The sequence below is a fragment of the Aspergillus thermomutatus genome (assembly GCF_002237265.1).
Source record: "Aspergillus thermomutatus strain HMR AF 39 chromosome Unknown NODE_125, whole genome shotgun sequence".
Classification (NCBI taxonomy): domain Eukaryota; kingdom Fungi; phylum Ascomycota; class Eurotiomycetes; order Eurotiales; family Aspergillaceae; genus Aspergillus; species Aspergillus thermomutatus.
This window is the reverse complement of record NW_020798174.1, coordinates 33,901-50,730: the sequence shown is the minus strand read 5'-3', so window position 1 is coordinate 50,730 and position 16,830 is coordinate 33,901. Positions and strand designations below refer to the sequence as shown.

The 16,830-nt window shown below is 47.7% G+C and overlaps 6 protein-coding genes across 6 annotated transcripts; 2 read left to right on the top strand and 4 right to left on the bottom strand.

Moving 5' to 3' along the window:
* Positions 1-287: 287 nt before the first annotated feature.
* CDV56_105650 (M20 family dipeptidase) lies at positions 288-2,158 on the bottom strand (the record flags this gene model as incomplete). The annotated part of the gene is made up of 5 exons (XM_026759269.1): positions 288-474; positions 549-1,666; positions 1,725-1,792; positions 1,845-1,876; positions 1,947-2,158. The coding sequence occupies 5 exons, from the start codon at positions 2,156-2,158 to the stop codon at positions 288-290; spliced, it is 1,617 nt and encodes a 538-aa protein (XP_026613508.1).
* Positions 2,159-2,600: 442 nt separating this feature from the next.
* CDV56_105569 (mitochondrial 54S ribosomal protein mL58) lies at positions 2,601-3,206 on the bottom strand (the record flags this gene model as incomplete). Its single annotated transcript, XM_026759188.1, has 1 exon — positions 2,601-3,206. One exon carries the CDS (start codon positions 3,204-3,206, stop codon positions 2,601-2,603), a length of 606 nt encoding a protein of 201 aa, XP_026613507.1.
* A 2,192-nt stretch (positions 3,207-5,398) lies between these two features.
* On the top strand, positions 5,399-6,004 carry CDV56_105350 (uncharacterized protein; the record flags this gene model as incomplete). The annotated part of the gene is made up of 1 exon (XM_026758969.1): positions 5,399-6,004. The coding sequence occupies one exon, from the start codon at positions 5,399-5,401 to the stop codon at positions 6,002-6,004; it is 606 nt and encodes a 201-aa protein (XP_026613506.1).
* A 510-nt stretch (positions 6,005-6,514) lies between these two features.
* On the bottom strand, positions 6,515-8,418 carry CDV56_105153 (cystathionine gamma-synthase; the record flags this gene model as incomplete). The annotated part of the gene is made up of 4 exons (XM_026758772.1): positions 6,515-6,634; positions 6,738-6,780; positions 6,846-7,029; positions 7,086-8,418. The coding sequence occupies 4 exons, from the start codon at positions 8,416-8,418 to the stop codon at positions 6,515-6,517; spliced, it is 1,680 nt and encodes a 559-aa protein (XP_026613505.1).
* Positions 8,419-9,263: 845 nt separating this feature from the next.
* CDV56_104822 (rRNA-processing protein UTP22) lies at positions 9,264-12,605 on the top strand (the record flags this gene model as incomplete). The annotated part of the gene is made up of 1 exon (XM_026758441.1): positions 9,264-12,605. One exon carries the CDS (start codon positions 9,264-9,266, stop codon positions 12,603-12,605), a length of 3,342 nt encoding a protein of 1,113 aa, XP_026613504.1.
* A 155-nt stretch (positions 12,606-12,760) lies between these two features.
* Positions 12,761-16,703, bottom strand: CDV56_104469 (putative nuclear envelope pore membrane protein; the record flags this gene model as incomplete). The annotated part of the gene is made up of 4 exons (XM_026758088.1): positions 12,761-12,962; positions 13,039-16,017; positions 16,070-16,218; positions 16,269-16,703. The coding sequence occupies 4 exons, from the start codon at positions 16,701-16,703 to the stop codon at positions 12,761-12,763; spliced, it is 3,765 nt and encodes a 1,254-aa protein (XP_026613503.1).
* Between the last annotated feature and the right edge of the window lie 127 nt (positions 16,704-16,830).

The following is a 16,830-nucleotide window of genomic DNA, read 5'->3' as shown; positions in this document are numbered from 1 at the left end:
TCTGGCTTTAAAATAGGATTCGCAATGTACAACGAGTGAATAAGAGGAAAAATGACTCCCACAGCCTTAAATATTCTGCTATCTTGGGCAAACAAAGACTGCCGAAATGCGCCTACATTGCCAGAGTGTTCAACAGAATCCAGAATCGAGATTCAGTCTTAGAATGACACACAGTGTGCGCAGGAGACCAAGATGGCAATATAGAAGAGGCAGAAAGTAGCCAGGACTACATTGCGTCACACCTTCAACGAGTATGATCCTCAGCGCGGAGCTTTGTCACAGGCATCCTAGACTTCGCCGATGGGCTCCTCCGCAACATAGTGCAGATAAGCACCAAGTAATTTGGTACCTTCGATGTAATTCTTCTTGTCCAGTTTCTCATTGACGGAGTGAGCAGCGTCGGTTGAGCTACCCATCGGTAGGAGCAATACATTCTTTCCTGTCGCTTGTTCAAAACTTAGAGTGACAGGAATGCTATGTCGATATTAGCCAATGTATCGTGATATAGTGGTCAAATCTGGAAAGTAAAACCCGAATGCTGTACATACCTGCCGCCTTCACGAGTCATATCAGGTTCGACACCGAAGACCTGCTTAACAGCTTTGCTTGCAGCGGTGAAGTTCCAGTGTTTGGGGCTAGCAACCCACCACTTTCCATCATGCTGAAGCCACACGTCCAAAGTATTTTTGCTATTCAGCTTGGCGAACTCCGACCTGATGTAGTCGAAGACAAGCTTGTTCACATCTTCGCTTTCCATATTTGGAACGGTTCGAATGGAAAACTTCCCGACAACCTTCGCTGGTATAACAGTTTTGGCGCCAGGGGCAGAGAATGCGCCCTCGATGCCATGGACAGATAGGGATGGGTACCTCCATCTCGCCATGAGTGTTCTCTCCTTTGTTGCATGAATATTCGTCTTACTACCTAGCGACTCGTGAAGATTGTCCATTGTATAGCTGATCTTGCCGTACAATGAGTTTTCCTCTTCGGTAAGGGGCGCAACGAGGTCCATAATGCCAGGAATCAAAATGTTGCCCTGAGGGTCAACAAGCTTCGACAAGATGTTCACCATATCCGTCATCGGCTCATGCGTAGAACCACCAAAAACACCGCTGTGTAGGTCTTGGCCGGGACCTGAGATACTGACGGAGTAATAATTACAACCCCGCAAGCCGTATGTCAGGCAGGGCTTCTCAGTTCCGAGCCAGTAGTTGTCCGAGATGCAAACGGCGTCTGCGTCCTTGAAAAACTTCTTGCTCTCGGATTGAATGAATTCCTCCAAACCTTCCGAGCCATACTCTTCCATGCCTTCGAAGCAACAGAGAAGGTTAACGGGCAGCTCGACACCGGCTTTTTGGTGGGCTTGAATGACATTCAGCCAACCTAAGACAGGACCTTTGTCGTCTGTGCTTCCACGGCCGAACATCCTTCCTTGACTGTCTACAGTCAATTCAAAAGGTTCAGTAGCCCAGCCATCTTCTTTGAGGGCAGGTTGCACATCATAATGACCATAGACTAAGATTGTCCGCTTGTTTTTGTCGTTGCCATACCGAGCGATCACAACAGGGGGAAGGTCAAGATGTTCTTTGCCTGGTTGTTTGCCCAAGGGTCTCTGTTCAACTTCGGCTCCAAGTGCCTCTAGCTCCGAGGCAAGGAAATGAGCCATCTTTTAAGATCAAACACGTTATCAGTCCGTCTCGTGATATTGTTCCTGCACTGCTTACCCTGAAGACATCCTTCCTGTTCTCATCATTCGCAGAAATAGATGGAATCGCGACAGCCTTTCGCAACCCTTGGCTTCAGTTAGTATGCGTCGAAGGGGGGATCAAGCCAAAGGGCCATACGGTCGATAAAAGAGTTTGACAATTCATCGACCCTAAGACGATTCAAATTTGAAGGTCAGTCTACGAAATATCCCACAGAAATTTCAGAAAGTCCAAACGCACTGTCTGAAAAATGGTTCCAGTTGCGGCGCCATTTTTTGGTCACTAATGTTTCCGTAAGACGATCGGCGAGCGTATGTATGGTTCGTTCTTGGATGGATAAATTGTGATCCCCAGCACTTTCTTTCGAGTATCGATTGAGGATACGCTTTGTAGAGCTTATGAAGAGTTTGGTCTGCCAGGGACGTTGCAATGCGACGGAGGGGGAGGGGCATTTGGGCGGCTACAGTAGCAATCACCTACGATTTGTCGGATGAATCATTGGATGGTTATTGGAGAGCTGTTACCTAAACGTGGAGCCGAGAATCGAGATATCTTTCGCTCACACGCGACCTCTTTTTAATGCCGCGACTAGGCGAACCGCACTCCAGATCGAACAGAGAGAGCGGATTAACTCGGTTATTTCACTTTCTACTTTATTTCAAAAACAGCAGAACAAATTGGAAAGCTTGAATAAACATAGCCAGATTACGAATAGATCCAAATATGGTAAACTGTGATACAGCACCATGCTATCCTTATAATAACTCCGGAATCACACAGACACATCAGAATTGATGGAAGAAGCACAGTGAGGGGGATCAAAGGAAGTACCCCTGGTAGGGACATAACAAATTAAGTCTTAGTATACAACATAGAATTTGTACTATTCGATATTCATTCATCCTTGCCCCAGGATTCTTTCCGCAAGTGACGGTCTTCTCTGGCCATCCGTCTTTTCAAACCCCATCTCGACTGGACAGCTTCCAAGACCTGTCTCTGAATTTCCTTCTTCTGAGGACTGGCTTCGCAGACCATACCGATGAACATCGGAGAACAGTCAAATCGCTTGGCTAACTTCCACCTGCTCCAAGTCATAGGGTCGCTGAGTCTGAGTTTGCGGATTTCCTCTATATCAGACGGAGTCAGGTGATACTTTTTCTCCGTTGACGAATTGAATACAGGAGGAAGATCTTCGGGACTCTGATCGATTTTCATTGACGCGTCGGTGCGAAGGGTTCTCCGAGCATCATCAGGGGGAAGAAATTTTGTCGGCGTATGAAAGACAGACGGAGCGCTCGAAGGAGGATTAAAGATGATGTGATCCTGAGATTGATCCGAAGAGAAGCCAAAAGATGCATCCGGCTTAACGCGGAGACGCTGTTTCGTACGTCTGTACGAAGACTGATTTCGGCGCAACTCTAGAGCGACCGGCTGGCAGGAGGGTATTAGAAACGGCAAGGTTATGAACGGCCTCTTCGAAACAGCACTGAAAGTTGCCATTGCGGGAATTGAATGCTTGGAAATGGCTCGCAATATCTGAAGTGATACTGGCAACTGGCAATTGAATTTGATCGTGGTGCCAGGAACCTAGAAACCAGATACAATCAATGATTAGCGGAAGACACATAATTGAGGAAAGATGTGCTTGGAATGGACATCAATGAACATACTGCCTCTCAAGTCAATGTTTAGATAATGTTTCCATGCACCCAACCTAGGCCAGTTATGAAAGGAGGGAATCTCAAAGTTTGGTTTGAGATGAAATGCCAACGTTTTTCCGAATTATAGAAGGTCCCGTGACAGCGGAATAATTAGAGGTCGTCCCCAAGGCTGTGTAATTATACGGTAAACAAAGTACCGCCCAAAGTATGGTCGTATCACATGCCTTATTCACCCACATACCTTGCAATAATAGTTAGTCCCAGGTACAAGTAGACGAGATGACCTGGTATCTACCTAGGACTTTGGACGAGTTTCCAACCTATGGGTAAGCATAATAGATTACGTCTATATGGTAGGCCTCCACAGCCCATATGGTATTTTGTGCGTAGAAAGAGCTAAGGTACCTGTGTATGTAGGTAGGTAAGGTGCCTTAGACACCCAGGTAAGGTAGAGAAACACTGTCACTAGCATAGGCAGGCAATATGCAGGATCCCTCGGTGAGATTTATACTTCCTTTCTGCTAGAAGTATCTCCAGAGTATGGAGTACCTCTGGTCGTAAGGGACCTTAGCTGGGCAATTACCTGGTGTCGTACCTGTACGGAGTACTAGGTACCTTAAAGTACTATGGTAAAATTAATCCGAATATGAACGTCAAGATAGTAATCACCACCTCAGTCAACGAAAGAGTACAGAGTATCTGTACCACCTAGAGAGTACAAAAAGGTGCTTGATAAAATCTCCCTTAGGTATTCTTTACTTTTTCCATCACTCATTTGAAAAACAAGTTTTTTTAAGGTGATAGGTGCCTATGCCAGCACTGAGTGCACCCTGTCTGTATCCATTCAGTTATGTCTAAGATCCTTATATCTATGCCATCAGGAGCGCAATATCACAGAATAATAACAGCTCTTTGTCACTCTCCGCCAACTCACTCTCCGCCTCGACCACAACTGATAATCTGCTATCTACCATACAATGACCTTCCTTGAGCATTTCTTCTAATTTATTTGTTGGTTTCTTTAAAAATTATTTATCACAATATTGCTTTTTAACGAAAGTATATGTTTCCATGTCCCCTGAACCTACTTTCTAATCCGTCAGATAACAGCTTTCAACGTCATAACCCCGACCATCTGGTTCAATCCATGACACGATAATTCAGATCATCCGACCTGCCTGACTTCACTCTAGATTTTGCAAACCTTATCTTATTTCACCACCTCAACGTATATTATTAATGCCCATCTTCGTTTCTCTTCCCTAAAGCCTACTAAGTTTGGTCACGTCTCTGCACGTGTCAGCTCCTTGTGCAGACTCTCCTACTTGCATGGGAGCAAGTACCTCGAAATCTCCTTGATTCGTCGCTAGATGTGCGCAAATTATCGGACACTTCACTCTATGTGACACCGCTTGGAGCCAAGACCATAAAAGAATCAGGGGGCTTGGTGTACCTCTAAAGGATCAGGAGCTTCCTGGGGGGTCCTACGCTTGCGCAGAAAGCGTTCAACAAGGTGTTTAGAGCTTCAGCACCGGTGTAGTGATGTGCGAAGCTGTTACAGCTATCCCATTTCAGCGAAGAGTGCAGGTCTGATCACCTGGCATGCATACGCAGGATTGCACAAACTCGATGATTCATCATCGAAGGAGCAGTCACTTAGGCCAACGTGGAGATGTCGAGAACACATCTATCGACGAGTGCCAATCAAATGTCACTGACCAAAGGCGGATCGAATCGGAATGCCAGCGGAACCTAAGAAAAGACCACAAGATCGAAAATGATGACCAGATAGCTTTGGCCGCACTTCCAGATACACTTGTGTCAGCTGCTGACGCGCACTCCAAGTCGTCCGACAAGTACCCTAACGTATCATATACAACGGGACATCTCCCGAGACCGGCTGCACCAGATTGCATAAATCACTCAGAGTCAAGGATTCCTATCTTGTCTTCGTCCTCGATCTTTGAGCGCGACGTGCAAAACGATCTCTTACCAGTGCATACTTCACCCTCGATCCCTTCACATATAAGTATGGAAAACCATATTCCCCCTGTACTTGAGGCATCCTCTGTCGCAATCACGGACGACCACCTTAGCCCGGATACAGTTGAGATCGTCACACATAACATCCACCAATCTGCTACAGCCGGAGTTTGCGGTGCCTTCGCTGCGGAACCCTCGCTGCCGTCTCCGTGGTTTGGGCACATTAGAGATGGTACCGAGGATTTTGAAGAGCCTCATTCGCCATGCAAGGCGCTGGAGAGTACCGATGTACGAAGGTTGAGCTTCGTATCATTCGCTGATGTCGTCAATGCTGAGCATGCGGAAGCTACCGATTTTCTCTCTAGTCGTGAATCCTCTCAAGGGTCACCCTCCATGCGAAACAGCTCTCCATCGCCATTGCATTCCCCAAGAGTATTTCATGAATTGGATACATCTCCGGTCACTAGCACCCCGAATTCGATCAAGGCATTGGACCTTTCTTCGAGGAGGGAAAGTTTTGCCGCAGGTAGCCCACGGTTAGCCGTCCAAAGGCCAATCTCCCCTAACGTCGGTGGCGAGTTTAACATAGAGACGATGCGACAGGCTGTGAGACGAACAGGTAGCGAGGACCTGATCATTGCCCAAAACAACTGATTCTTCAAATTAGAACCATGGTGAGGATGCTAACGATCAAACAATATGTTGAAGTACCTCCGTGGGCTTTTTTGGACATTGTTGCCTTGATTTTTATGGTAAATGGCAAATCCTCAGAGGACCTGGCCTTTATTCATTCACATATATAGTTATAAGGAACGCATATCGACCTTGTGTTAGCGAGTAGCTTCTCGTCCTGTCCTGCCTATTCTTTGCCGAACTTTAGTGATGTTGAAGGGAGACTAGGATATATATAGGCACTAACAAGTCTTAACTTGGAGAGATGCTATTGCACACAAGCTGATTAATTATTATGCAATGCTTACCACTCCAGGCCTGTGAATAGTCGCCAATGCAAACTCTCGCTTATTTTGAATAAATTCTTTTCTGCTGGCGGATAGGCAGCAATAACAGTGAAGAACGAGTCTGTATTGTGGGCATTGTTGAGTGAGATGGTAATCCCATTATCAACATACCCGAGCTTCAAAACCCATGAAACACATTCCTGATTTAAGCCTTCGCTTGTGCGGCTGCTGCGAGGGCTCGCTGGACTTGGTCGCGGAGATCCGATACATCCTCCAAACCCACGCTTATTCTCACCAGGTTAGACTCCACACCAAACGAAGCAGCCTGCAACGGGCAATTAGCGGAGAGCGCTAATCCAGGCGAAGGGAGTGAAACATCGAACCACAAGAGGAGGATGGGGGGCGAAGAATCCTATGAAACCACTTACCCAGTCGAGCTCATTGTAATGTGCGAGTAGCGTATATGGCGAACTGGTTCAAATGCGTAAACCAAAGCTGCCAGAAGAACGAGTAGTGGGGAGCATATGAAGACTCACCTGAGCGTGAAATTTGTTCCAAGGCTAGGGCCTTTGAGAACTTCGAGATGATCGAAAAACGCGATTGCTTCAGCGTCAGAGTGGAAGGTGACGGAGAATAGACCACCGTAACCACCGTTGGGGGTGCGAAACTCCTCGTAAAAAACCCTTGAAGGGTTGTACTTAGGGTAGTAAACATTTTTCACTAACAAAGAGTGAGAATGGAATCAGAGATTCGTCTCAAAATGTTGGATTGCTCACCGACAGGGGATTCCTTCAGCAAGGCTGTAATGTCTTCCGTGGTATTGTTTATCTTTTCGATTCGAGACACAAAGTCACGGCTATTCCTCTCCAAGAAAACGGCATCTTCTGCCCAGAGATTATCCTCGTACTCACGGCTGAAAGTGGTTCGCAGGTCCTGATAATAGCGCCCATGTGGGTTGATAACAGCACTTCCTCCCATAACATTACTATCTCCACTGAAGACCTTTGTCAGACTGCTGACAACAATGTCTGCATAAGGAAGCACGTTGATGTTCAAGAAGTTGCCCACTGTCTCATCCACCACCACTGCAAAGTCGTATTTCTGTGCAAGCGCATAAATTCTCTTCAAATCAGGGGATTTGAGTAATGGGTTTCCTGGAAACTCGGTGAAGAGCGCAAGAAATCTCTCGCCACCTTCTAGTCGGGATTCCAGATCGTCCAGATCTTCAGAGGAACCATGTCCGTAGAACAGGCAACCAGGGCCCCATTTCTCAAGCGTCTTCAAGGTATCTATGTAGGGGAATCCAAAGCAAATGCTTTTCATAGGACCTTTAGCAGCCAGAAGCATCTGGTGCGTATTGAAGATTGAACTCATACCACTTGGGAAGAGAAAAACATCGGAATCTGTCAGCCCTGCTACTCTACCCTCTCCCGATGTTTCTTCAAGAGCCTCACTTAAATCGACATCAGCAGTGAGGACGCCCGAGATTCGTCTGCGCACAGCTTGCTTCGCTTGATCAGCCAGTGAAACGCTCAAGTTTCTGCCGAAGCGCTCCTCGATAAATTGGACGTATTCACGGCCGTCCTGAGTTTCAGTATTCTCCGTCAACAAGTCAGGAGCTGAGGCGTGAATTGCACCGCCCCGGACTATACCATTCGCTCTTCCCTGATACCGCCGTGGACCCTTATAAAATTTCTGCGACGATTGGTCAATCTGTGCAGGTTCCTTGTCCTCCACAAGGAATCCATCTCGCAGCGCGCTTAGACAAAATTCGCCCCGACGACTGGATATCCCATTTCCACTATGTTGCCATACTTGCTTGGCGATGGAAGCATATTCTGTTGGGTAAATCACACACGATAAGGGTGACCGTATCGTCTGTGGCCGGGACTCTGTGTGAGGGGCCGGGACGAAGTTGACAATACGGATTCTTTGGGATTCTTGGGAGGGAATCCTCGAAAGAATGAATGACCGGCATAAGCTTGCAGTCTTGGGTGACGGGAATAAAGTAGCCGCTTCTGTTTCGGTATTTCCACAAAGTTTTACAACTTCCTTCGCAAGCTCATGAATGATGGGGTGAATGAAGAAGCGAGGATAGCCACATTTCATCTTTCTCACAATCCACGGCTCTCCTTCTTCGTAGGCTACATTCGCACTCCACGTCGGAAGTGATACACTGACTGCCTTGACATTGGGTCAGCTTCTCCGAGAATGAAAGCGCTTGTCAATTTCAGAGTTCGTAGTCGCCAGGTAAAAGACAATAATATTCAAACGCATATTGTTATCGAAAACTCCGTGAATCATCCCACAATTGAACCATGAAAGAGGGTGTTGGCGGGGCTTAGAGAAGCAACTCGGGTTGTGCACATACATGGTCAGTGTTTGGGGGGACAGGACCTCCGACATCTTGGAGCATGATAGCACGGAATAGTATCGGTCAGAAGGTGTGGTCGCTAGTGCGTGTAGAATTGATTCAAATTGATCGAAAGAGATCAAAGAAGATATTTCAATAAATAATTCAAAGCTCGAAATGAGCAAGGATAGAGAGATGATTGAGTCAAGAAAATTAGTGGTACGTAGCTGGACTGAGTAATTAGTTAAGGCACCTTACTCCGTACTATGTGCTGAGAGCGATTTCGGCGGCGTCGCATGGCGCGGAGTACTTCAGAGTAGAGGTCGTCGATTTGATTGGCTACAAGCTTTTTTATCACGTGGAGCTGTGAAGATATCTAGTGCTTATCTAAACAAAAATCAGGAAATGGCTTCAGAAAATTTGTCTTAGAAATTTGCTGCAGTGGAAAATGTTGCACTTCTAAACTCATAACAGCATTTTTCCCCCCCTTACCTCATTGGGTTGATCTGATTTTCTAAGTTTTTTTTTGCTTTTATATTCTCGCTTTTCCCCCCCCCTCATTCTCCTTATAATTCGTCGCAGTCATCTTGCTTTGCACAACATGTCAGCCCACACTGCGAAGAGAAGGAAACTAAGCCCGCCTCCAGAAAATGTATCTACTCAGAAGTTGTGCGATATATCCAGCTCAAACGGCCGGGATGCTAAGCCGTCGAAGAGTATCGGTTTAACCAGAAAAGCGCAGGACGACCGCTCTGGAGAACTTGCTCTAGCCAGTGGACTTTACAAGTCCAGCTTCTTCAAACTACAATTGGATGAACTGCTGTCGTCGTCGAAGCCAAATTACGACAAACAGGTCTCAAGAGTTCAGGAGGCTTTACACAGAGTAAAGGATGCCATCGAACGACTCTGCGAGAGACCTCCGATGCCAGCCTTTGAGGCGGAGAGGGAATTGCGCACCACACATGGCATTGTCGTCCCTTTCCCAGACCCTCGACCCTCGAGGGAGACAAGATACTCTGTAGCTTATGCTCCGCCAACGAACATCAATGTGGTAGGGAGTTTCGCCTCGAGAACCGGTACCAAACAGACAGAGAAGTACACAATCGATCTAGCAGTGACAATGCCACGTGCACTTTTCCAGGAGAAAGATTATGTTAATTACCGCTTCTTTCACAAACGAGCGTACTACATTGCATGCCTTGCTGCCGGCCTTCGGGAAGCGCAAGACCTAGGCCTAGATGTCAAATTCGCTACGCAGGAAGGCGATAGCCTTCGCCCAGTCCTCATCTTGGAACCGAGCAGTACAGATAGCAGCGATTTGGCACTCTCAAGGTCCCAAATCCGCGTCATCACGGCCATCGAAGATGACTTGTTTCCTATCTCTCGAACGCTGCCAACGAAGAATAACGTGCGTCACGGCTCAGGCGAGAACTCTGGCAATAGTCAGCCTACGCCCTTTTATAATTCGGCTCTTCGCTCAGAGGCCACCGTCGCGTCTTATCACAAACACATACATTCGACCATTCGGCAATGCGACTCTTACCGAGACGCTTGCCTTCTAGGCCGAATCTGGCTCCAGCAACGGGGTTTCGAATCATCGTTCCACTTGGGCGGCTTCGGGGGTTTTGAGTGGGCGTTACTCATGTCTCTCTTGTTGGAGGGTGGCGGTGCTAATGGGAAGCCGATTCTTCTCAAGTCGTATAGTTGCTATCAGCTGTTCAAAGCGACTATACAATTTCTTGCAGGCCGGGACCTTACCAAGCCATTACTTTTTTCTACTGCTGCTGGAGTTTCATTTCCCGGGGATGGGCCAGTCGTCTACGACGGGAAACGTGGAATCAATATACTCTACAAAATGACACCTTGGTCTTATGCTTTCCTTCGCCACGAAGCGGGCATAACTCTCAAAATGTTGAATGAGTCCCGTGATGACAACTTTGAAAAAGTCTTCATTGTCAAAGTCAATGAACCCATGTTGAGATTCGATCGGATCATTGCGCTCCCCTCTTCCGACACCGCAAACATTCTTCAAGCTATTCGCAATCAGCAGGCTATCTACGGAGTTCTTTCGAAAGCTCTTGGAGATCGAGTCAAACTTATTCATATCTCCAGCCGCTCCATCGAACCATGGTCTGTCCTAGGAAAACCATCGTCGAAGAAGGTAAAGGAAAGAATATCAGTCGGACTGCTTATGAACCCGGAGAATGTTTCGCGCGTTGTCGACCATGGTCCTTCCGCGGAGCAAAAGGAAGAAGCAGCATCTTTCCGGTCGTTTTGGGGAGAGAAAGCTGAACTCCGACGCTTCAAAGATGGCAGCATTCTGGAGAGCCTTGTGTGGTCCGATCATCCATCCTCAAAATCGATAGTCTTTCAGATTTTGTCTTATATCCTACGGCGCCATTTCAATTTTGTCGATGAAGACATTCATTATATTGGCGATGAATTCGAGGAGAAACTTCGCAGCTACGGGAGTGGTATAGTGTCATACACTAGCCCGTCCTTCCAGCTGATCGCGGATGCTTTCAGCTCGTTGGAAAAGTCCATTCAAGATATGGAAGGTGTCCCTTTGACGGTGAGACACCTAGCACCTGCTAGCCCGCTTTTGCGATACACTGCCCTCCGGGTTCAACATGCTCCTAGCACGCCGGGCGAACGTGTCGATGTGGTGCTCCAATTTGAGAGCTCGGCGCGTTGGCCAGATGATCTTGCCGCAATTCAAATGACGAAAGTGGCCTTTCTGGTCAAAATAGGCGATTGCTTAGAATCCTCTGCTGTCGCTACTTCGTGTAGGGTGGGCTTGGAAAACGAGACCAGCAGAATTCTCAATAACGCATATCTTGACATTTTCCATGCATCCGGTGTCATATTCCGCTTGCGCATCCATCATGATCGAGAGCAGACCCTGTTAGAACGGTTGCTGAAGCAGAAAGGAGAAAGCGCACAAGCAAAGCAGGATGTGGCGTACGCTCTGGCGATGTACAAGCGGACGTTTCTCCAATCACCTCGTCTCACTCAAGCAATCCGTACCCTGTGTACACGTCATCCATTACTGTCGCCCACCGTCCGCTTAGTCAAGCATTGGTTCAATTGTCATCTTTTCAAAGGTCATGTAAACGACGAATTGGTGGAGTTGTTCGCGGTTCGGGTGTTCACGCAGTCATATCCATGGGATACACCGTCTAGTGTCATGGCTGGCTTCCTGAGAACCCTTCATCTGCTTTCACGGTGGGATTGGCAGCAAGAGCCGTTAACGATTGACCTGGGCGGGCAGCTAGATCAAAATGCAGTTGAAGTGATACGCACGCGCTTTGCTGCTTGGCGAAAGGTCGACCCGGCAATGAATAATGTTGCTCTGTTCGTGGCTTCGGATATTGATACCGACGGGATTTCCTGGACACAGTATGACATGCCTTCAAAGGTTGTGGCAGCTCGCATGTCCTCTTTGGCAAAGGCGGCTGTGAAATTGATGCGAGAAAAAGGACAAGCTCTCGATGTTTCCGACCTGTTTCATACATCTTTATCACCTTATGATTTTATTTTGAGTTTACGGTCGAAGGCTCTGACGGAAATCCTAGCATCATCATCCAGATTCAAGAATCTGCAACAACAGGTCATACCAGACCGAGCCGACAAGCTCACGGTGGTCAGGGCATTCGTTTGCGAATTGCAGGCGTGCTTTAGTCCAAACATTATATTCTTTCACGGCGATGAGCAATGCGACGTGATTGCAGGCCTCTGGAACCCACATACGGTTAAGCCCAAGAATTGGAGTTTGAAGATGACATATTCCACATTACCAGTTGCCCTGGCGAAACCAGAGATGAAGGCCAGTGAAGACGTTTACCCCAACCAAACGGCTATTTTGAACGAGATTTCGAGGTTGGGGGCACATTTGATCGAAGGGATAGACGTGCACAAAGAAGACACGGAAAGTAGTGCTTAGTAGACCTGTTCTCCGGGATGTACTAATTCAGCGCCATTGCAATGCAATGCTTGGAAAATAAAAAGAAGGAAAAACATGGAATGGGATAATAGAAACGCGATACATGAACGGCTCCAACTAGCCTACATAAATGACATTCATTCCCTTTCGCCAAATCATGATCCGGCCAATAGCTTCTCCGACTTTTCTACTTGCGCCTGCGAGGAGAAAGAACAAAACTTGTCCTTGATGGCAACGACCTCGTAGGTTCCTTCGTCAGAGGTCTTGATCGTTTTCTTATGCTCGTAGGAGATGTCGTGCTTGATATCCAGGACTTCTGGCTTCTTTCCTTTTCTGGGGATAGAACTTCGGATGTAACTATGAAATGACGATGAGAATCACAATTTTCTCTGCTTCAGGAAAGACGGGCAACAGTGCAAGGTAGGAGACTTACGTGAATTCGAAGGGTGGTGTGCCCCAGAACTCGAACTGGAGTTCGGCTTCTCCACCCTCATGTATATCAACAACAGAGGTTTGACCTCTGCTAATTCTAACGCTAGGCATCTCATGAATGGTTTTTGTTATGTTCTTGTGTGCTTTGCATTTCCCACTGGCACCATCGCTTACTGCGGTAATGGTGAAAATACCCGGTCTTTCCGCAATGCGACGGAAATTAGTTGTGCGGGAGGTGGCCTTCCTAGAAACCCCATCAAACGTGTAAAACACGTCGAACGGAGCATGGCCAGACAGGGAGAAAGATAGGCGCTCCCCAACGCAGTAGTCAATCTTGGATTCGAGCGGAATGATTGTCGGTACATCGGATACGGAGACTCTGACTGTTGAGGCATCGTTCTCGAACGTCCGCTGACATCCTCGCGCATCTCGAACCTTGTGAATGCTCACGACGTGTTGGCCCAGATTCAGATAACGACGCGGAATAGGTAGATTGTATCGACTGGAGTTGATGTTGGGAATTGACACAATCTCGGGTTTGGCGTTCGAATGGTGTTTGATATTGATCTCCAGGAAGAACGGCGCAACGCCTTCCAGAGTAACAGGAATGGATTCTTCACCACTGACATCTTCTTTACAAAATCCATAAATGTGGCCCGGAGAATCAAACCGCGCAGATGGCAATGGATTCACTCTTTGCGTCACAATCACTGGCTCGCTTCTTGGGTCATAGTCGTAAAGGTTATCGCCGACTTCTTTGAACTTGTAAGTGTATAGCCCAGCTTCAGACGTGTCCATTTCCATGGACGTTACATGGAGGGCTGTCTTAAGGCTTCTTGATCGAACAGAGGACGTGCCACGGGTCATTTTGCGTTGTTGTTCGCACTGAATGCTATATGGCGGACTGCCTGTCAGGCGAAGTTCCACACTATCGTCGTCACCTTGACAAACGTCCCGCTTCTCAATGGGGCTTCCCATTACCAAAGGAGAGCCGTCTACAGCAGCAATATGGGGCCTAGGTATCCAAGAAACTTCGAAACCCCTAGCTGCTTGGTCAACAGACCCGGGGCAAGAACTGTCTGTCACGCCAATGAGATCATAGTGCCCTTCTTGCGTCACTGACAAGACACTGTTTTCCTGCCAAAACGTCTTCTCAATAGCAGGGGAGTCAACGTCTAGATTTCTGTAGTTCACCGTCCATGGTCGTTCACCGCTCAGTCTCAGCGGGATATCGACCTTTGCACCTTGCAGGGCTGACACAGTTCGCTTCTTATCAATTTGCCCAAACGATACGTGAGGCGGCTTCGAACGAGCATCGATCCTGATGCTATCTTTCAAAGTCCGTTTGCAGTTCGAACGATCTTTAACGCTCGTCAGTACGAGATTATACTCACCACCACTAACGAGTCTTTCAGTCACAATAGTGGCAATCTCGGCATGGGATTCTAAGACGTGCTTGGATTTTTTGCCATTGTGGACCAGTTCGTACTGCAGGGTCCAAGGCGATTCCCCAAGGAAGGAAACGTCTACGGAAACAGGTTCACCAAAACAGGCTCTGCGCACTTCCCTGGAGCCAAGGAAATGAGCAGAGGCTGGTGGCTTCACGTCCTGTTCCAGGACGGCCACTTTATCTTTCAAAGAGCGAGGCGCATAGACTGTATCCGCAATATCCAAGAAGCGGTATCGATAAAATCCCGCTTCAGATGGAGTGAAATCGAGTTGGGTGCGCAGACCATCGACCGTCAGCGACTTGGTTTCAACACCTTTCGAGTGCTCAATGCTGTACCGCAGGCGGAATGGCGGCGAGCCAGTGAGATCGAGATCAAGGAGTAGACCCACGGAGTTGTTGGCACACTTGTCGAATATCTTCTCGTACCTCAGGCCCAATTCAGGCTCCGGAGGGTTGTGAAGATAGCAAGACGAAGGCTCCAATATTTCTCCAGAGCAAAATTGGCTCGAAACAGAGTTCAACATATACCAGCCTGATTCCTTTATCTGAGGCTTCTGGTCAAGGTCTTTGAGCGAGAGCTGGCGGACCTTGTCGGACGCATCCATCTCATCTAGCTCGTTACCCTTAAATGAGTAACCCAACGAGAAGGGCCCATCCTTGTCATATCCTTGCCCAACTGGGTGAAACTTGAGGGGGAGATTCACATGTTCTCCTTTCGCGACCTCCATGAAATGTTGGTCGTCACAGCCAGACAATGATAAACGAGGTCTTTCATGTACAAAGAATTGGTGCCACTGCGACAAAGAGTTTGGCGACGATCGATCTACTTCGTCCAGGAGAGTCGAATAATTTGCGATATTCCCACAACCGTCATGGACTTCTTCGATGGTATAGAGCCATTCCCCTCCCACGTTCAGAGATTCGTTCAGTGGTACTTCAATCTTTTGACTCTGGGCCCATGCGATCTCCGGCTGTAGTGCATCGAACAGAATACCTGAGCTTCTCTGCCCAAGCAATGGCGATCGTAGGTGATCAGGCTGGATATTCTGGAAGGAAAATCCGCGATCAAGATGATTCACTTGTCTACTATATTTGATCTTCAACGGCGGCGTACCTTCAACCTCCAACACCAGATTAGATAATTCTCCTTTACATTTGTGAGTATGAGAGTTCTTGATTAGTGCGCGCGGACAAGAAACAACAAGGGCGTCAGATGAGCGCATGCGGACCTCAAGGTTTGACTCGTCCACGACTCTTTGTAAACGATAGATGCCAGTGCGCCGAATAGGGTAGAGTATATCACGGTGTGGGAGTGCATCTGAGCTCGGATATTTTTTCCCTGCCTGACGTTTCATCTGCTTCAGCTGCTTCGATGAGATTGTAATCGTTTCATTTTCACCAGTGCTGAGACCTAGGCGTAATAGTTCTATGAGAACTGGGTCGGTTTGATTGACACGTATCGGTAGATTGACTGTGCTTTTTTGAGAATCTAGACAGAAGGGGATGTGTTCCGGGTTCAGAACGGCAGATCTGGAGAATGTCAGTAGGCGAGCATCAGGCATCCTTGATGAGGAGAACCTACCCCTCCGGCAAAATGTGAACGATCTGTTTTCCGAGAATGAGAGAGGCATTATGAATGATATCACCAGGTTTGACACTGCGTTCAGAAATGGATAATTCTCGGTCGTATGCCACTTTGATGATTCCAGAGATCCACGCACTCATCGGAATCTGCTTGGTGTAAGCAAGTCGACATCGCAGGGCAGGTTTGTGACACGTACGGGAATTTGAAACATGAGAAACATGTTACCGACTACATGGATCAAGAATATCGCTAGCGTTGTTGGAAACGCCCATTCAAGCCAAGGTATGCGCAAGGCCTGCAGACCAAAGAGAAAAATCCCGTCAATGGAAGCCCATTTTAGAAACAGCCAGGTTGAGTCCAGCTCGTCTGAAGCTGTCCAGGACTCATAGACCCGCCATGCATTGAGCGCAAGGTAGAAAGCTACCACGTAGAGCCTCTGCGACGGGGCATCTATCACGCCGGTCGGAACGAGAGGCGCGTCCTGTCTGCTCTGCGGTGCTTTCACTGGAGATTTCCGCAGCCCAATATCCCGCGGCTTAGGCCTCGATGGTGTAATGTTATACTCTCTTGTTCTTTGAAGTGTTTGAGGGGTCTGAGGAAAGGCAGACCGAAGTCGGGGAGTGCCGTTCATGGCATGCTGCGGTCGCCGAGATATACCCGCTCTTGATCGAGGTGAGTCGGGCCTATACGAAGGCACAATCTATCGGAGATGCCAACAGTCAGAAGAATATACTAATGATTTTGAATAAGGAAAAAAA